At 38.6% G+C, this 5198-nt stretch overlaps 1 protein-coding gene across 1 annotated transcript; it reads left to right on the top strand.

Annotated features, from left to right (window-relative positions):
* The first annotated feature begins 2531 nt into the window (after positions 1–2531).
* On the top strand, positions 2532–4188 carry LOC6556779 (upstream activation factor subunit spp27). The gene is made up of 2 exons (XM_001984089.3): positions 2532–2661; positions 2744–4188. Exon 2 carries the CDS (start codon positions 2833–2835, stop codon positions 3595–3597), a length of 765 nt encoding a protein of 254 aa, XP_001984125.1. The 5' UTR covers positions 2532–2661; positions 2744–2832; the 3' UTR covers positions 3598–4188.
* The last annotated feature ends 1010 nt before the right edge of the window (positions 4189–5198 follow it).

Here is a 5198-nt window from a genome sequence, read left to right as displayed (position 1 = left end):
CAACTGCCAAACTGATTGCAAGCGGCTTTCTTCAAGTCAAACCAAATAACAATTAAACAATGATTAAAGATTCTTACAACTGTCACATCCCTTGGCCAAAACTGATTGTCGACGACAGTTGTCTTTATGCCCTGCGGGGGGATGGGGAATTTGACTGATGGAAATTTTCAACTGCTTCTTTCATAATCTGTGATAATTTATGTGATTACTTAAATGAACAATGTTATATGTGCCGTGGCAAGAAACGAAATAAAACTATGCCAAGAACAACTAATTGGTGCACAAACGAAATGGAATGAAATCCAAAAAGAAATACAGTGCGATCCAAAAGTATGCGCACCAGTCTATCTGCGTGGGCGTTAAAACTGCAACAGGTGCCAGCAAATGGTGTACATCAACTTTTAGCAGCCGCTGTACGCTGTACGCGACAACACGCCACAAACTAGCAACACTAACAAACACGACAGCAACTCATTAATTGTGGCAAATAAAACTAGCGATACCAACAAAAGATTCGATCCCAAGGAAATCAACTTAGGAATGGATGAGATTTCAATACAAATATCTTTTTATCAAATTCAAATTCAGAAACATGTTTTTTGATTGGAATTCATGTTAAAATTCTAATCCGAAAAATTACACTTTTACATTACATATTTTCCACAAAACAATAGCATTCCTAATAAGAACCATTACTAAATTAAGTTTGAATTATTATCGATACCTGCTTTCAGTAGGTCAAATAAATCATGTTCAGAACGACTAAATTAACTCGGACTTTTTATCGATATTTTAGATGAGACTCAACTTTCAATATTTCGATTAAATCACGTTCACAATCATGTGATTTTTGCTCAACACTCTTGCCAACGCACAGTCGTTGCAATAAATTCTAAAATCAGCTAATAAAATTACACAAAATAGTTTATAATATATATGAAGAACTTGGCAACATTTGAATGCTCTATTTATATATATAAATTATATACTCATATATATATATACAGAATCTTATACGATAGTTTCTGATATACCCGATTCATATGGGAATTGACTGCTTGCAACAGGTTGACTAAAAAAATGACAAAATCCATTTGCTTTGGGGAGTGTATTCGAAATTGTTGTTTGTATTTTGTATTTTGTACTTTTAATAGCTGTATTTGCTGCGGTTAACAGATGTTTTTTTGGTTTCAAGCACCGCCAAGGGAACAATTCAAAACCAATAAAATAAAAATGTCTCAAAGACGACACCAAAACAGCCGCCTACAACAACAGCAACAGGGTTGCATAGGGTTAGTTATCGAGGGCATAGATTGTGGGAGAGAGCGAGGGAGAGAGTGCTTTACAAGTGGCACACGACCCCCTCAATACACTCCTCACCGCTGCAATCAAAAGGCAAACACCCACAATCTGCAGCCATTTATAAATAAACAAGTACCTAGAAATTTATTAGTGTTTTTTATAGAAAGCGATCAGTTTTATGAATTTTCTGCGGATTAAATACAGTAGTCACTCGTTAATCACTAAATAATATTATATATTATATATATAAATGTTTATTATTCCTACGACCTTACTCAATAGTAATAATTTTAAATTAACATCAAATTTGAAAAGAAAACATTCTTCTTAGCGAGAGTTCACTGTGGCTGCGCTGAGTGTTTCATATTGCAATTGCAAGCAACGGGTTTTTTGCACGCACGCCACACACACACACACACAGAGGCAGAGTCAATGGGACCAGCTGCACATGCGACTTCATATTGGAAAAGGGCGTCGCAGCTAAGCCGGCAAAACAAAGACGCGAATATGCGCCACAAAAGCGACAAGGCAATAAGCGCTGGCAAGAGGAAGCACAACGCACAACGCAAGGCTTTTGCATTTAATGCTAAAAAAAACACGCACAAATAAAGTAGCAACAATAAAACAGATGAGAAGCAAATGCGTCGCTTTCGTCTCCAGATTGCACCCAAAGCGAGCAAATTTAGAAATAGAGCAACGAACACACACTCACAAACAGAATGTAATGGGCAAACAATATAAATAAACAAAAGGCATATACAAAATAGCAAAATTACCTCAGCGCTTTGCTGTTGTTGTTGTTGTTGGATTCCGTTCCCGTTTTTTATATATATTCTTTTCTTTTTGTTGGTTTCTGAAGGCGTCTCGCAGCGATTGTTATTGTTGCTGCGGCGATGTCCAGTTGGCACTATTCATCTGACACTCGCTGTTTGCTGTGCATTGGCAACTTTAAACACGTATTGCACATTGGAGAACAGCATTTGGTAGATTTAACGCATTAAAATTGCTTAATTTTCGAATTTTATGCACAGACGTCGCGGAATTCACAAAAAAAACACTTGCATTGCACACTAGCGCCGCCTGCAGCTGTTCAAGCGAACTAACCCCAAAGTACATTTGCAGACAGTTGGCAGCACCCGCACAAGCGCAGAGTTGCATTTATGTGGTGGGTCGACGATAGCAATTGCAATTGCAACACTAGCGACGCCATCATACTGCCTGACCGTAGTGTAACCAGGCTTGCAAGCTGCAACCCTATCAAGACGCCGGAGAGGGTATAAAGAAAAAAAATCGAGCCGCTTGAGCCGAAAGAAAAACGCGCAGCCACCGAGAAAAATTTCAAATAAACACACAGCACTGGTAAGCAAATGTTAAATGTGTAATTAATAAAAAGAAATTAACGAAATGTGATGTTCACGTGCAATTTTAAACGCATTTTTAGTTAGCTGACGAAACGTGTCTGGATTTTTCATCTGAGTCTGCGTCGGTCGTACAACAAAAAGCGAGCAAAAAAAAATCGACGACAAGAAAATGTCGGACATCTCCAGCACTCAGCTCCGCAGCGAGATTCAGTCGGTGCTCAAGGATGCCGATCTGTCGACCATTTCGGCCAAACGGGTGCGCGAACAGGTCGAAAGCAAATTGAACTGTTCGCTGCTGAGTCGCAAGAAGGAGTTCGACAAGATCGTCATGGAGGTGATCAACGAACAGCAGGAGGACGATGATGATGACGACGAGGAGGATGATGGCAAGGATCCGGATGCGGAGCCCGCCGATGATAGTGAACCGAGCGAGGAGGAGGAGGCCGCCAGCAGCAGCGAGGAGGAGAAACAGACGCAGACGAAGAAGAAACCGGCACCCAAGAAACGTCCACAGCCGACCAAGCACAAGCAATCCAAGAAGAAGCGCAAGAGCCTCAACGCCGATGATTCCGGTACCGAAAGCGATGCCGGCTCCGATTCCGATTATGAGGTGGTCAAGAAACCGGCACCCAAAAAGAAGGCAGCCAAATCCGGTGGCGGCAGTGGCTCTGGCGGCACTCCACGCAAAAGCACCGGTTTCACACGCGCCTACAATCTATCGCCGGAACTATCGGCTCTGATGGGTGCCGACTCCTTGCCACGCCACGAAGTGGTCAAGAAGGTGTGGGCCATCATCAAGGAGCGCGACCTGTACGATCCGAAGAACAAGCAGTTCGCCATCTGTGACGACGAGCTCATGAAGGTCATGAAAATAAAACGCTTCCGCACCTTTGGCATGCTTAAGCACCTCAAGCCCCATTTCCTCACCGATTAAGAGATCAGTCCACCCACACCCCCGATCCCATCCAGATGCAATTGAAGAGCAAGCGGCAAAACACACACACACACATACCTACACACACACACACACTCATTCGCATTTCATCGCTTAACATTTAAGTCCTCTTTTTCGATGATCCCTTTTCGGCTTTGCAACTATTTTCGTTTGTTCCCCATTTAAGCATTAATTTTCGTCGTCATTGACTTAAATATATATATTTTCCCTTCTTCTTTTTGGGTTCACCCAGCATTGTGTTAGGCTTAAACAAAAAGAAAAAAAAAACCATAATTAGGACGAACGAGAATCTACAAATATTTTTATGTAGTTTACGGCATTTTAAGTAACGTACAACAAAAAAAGAAAAATAAACAAAATTGTATAATTTTTTGTAACGTGTAATTTACAATTAATGGTAAAAATATCAAAGAAACATTACAAATTTTAAGGCATGATATCAAATAATAAAAAAGAAAACAAAACAAATAGACGAGTGATGCATCTGATAAAAGCAAAAAAAAAAAAAAACAAATCAAAAGTTTTCCATGTATTCTTCAAGTGGGCTCGGGGCAAATATATAAAAAAAAATATTCCTAAAAGCTGAAATAAAATACTCTTTTTAAAGCATTTGCTCAATAAAACTTCTTTTCTTTATTGTTTATGCTTTTCTCACAATTTTTGCTCAAAGTTCAGTTGGGTTTCTTACATTTTTTTTTTACAAACATTTTTTACATAAAGTTATACATATATAGTTCTCTAATAGTATGTATATATATATATATATAGAATTATCTATCTGATATATATATATATATATGCCTGTGTGGTATTTGAATACCCCAATAATTGAATAAATGGAATTATTTGCACTGCATTTTAATTTCAACTTTGATCGCTCGACGTTTGTTAAGGATACATAAACTGAACGAGAAAGCGATAAACCAATTAAACAAATTAGTTACAAATTAAACAAAATGTAGAAATCTAGTGTATATTGTATATAGCATATTGTGTAAGTAAATTCCATGCAACGGCAACAAAACGTATCGCATATATAGTTTTTTTTGTTTGTTTGTTTCTTTGTGTATTTATATATATATTTTTAAATTCAAATGCTGCAAGTTAAGTACACCAAATGGGTGAAGGCGATGGGGGTGTGTGGGCGTTGGGGGTGTGGAAGGCAAGAGGGGGATGAAGAGAGCGCGGCAAGCACAGGTTGGTGTTAGCAAAGACAGGGGGGAGACAGCGAGCATGTTTGGCTTTAATCACCGAAACCGTTAGTTGTAGTTGACAACAAGAAAAAAAAACAAAGGATGCGTGGCAAAAACTGAAATACTTTCGCGGCTATTATTTAGTTATATGAGTTAAACTGCTAAAAATACACAAATGGTAATTAGTTAAATGCTAGCAACTAAAAAGCGTCCGTTTCGTTTTGTGTGTTTTGCGATTTGTTTTGTTTTGTTTTGTTTTGTTTTGCTTTGCTTTGTTTTGTTTTGGTGTCCCGTGTGTGTCTCGCTAACCAAGCAATACCATTTTTTTTATAGTAACTTTGTGTTATTATTGTTAGTTGTGTGTGATTGTTTTTTTTTGTTGTTTTT

This window comes from Drosophila grimshawi, unplaced genomic scaffold (assembly GCF_018153295.1).
Source record: "Drosophila grimshawi isolate 15287-2541.00 unplaced genomic scaffold, ASM1815329v1 contig_44, whole genome shotgun sequence".
Classification (NCBI taxonomy): Eukaryota; Metazoa; Arthropoda; class Insecta; order Diptera; family Drosophilidae; genus Drosophila; species Drosophila grimshawi.
The sequence above is the reverse complement of the archived record's forward strand: the minus strand, read 5'-3'. Positions and strand labels throughout refer to the sequence as shown.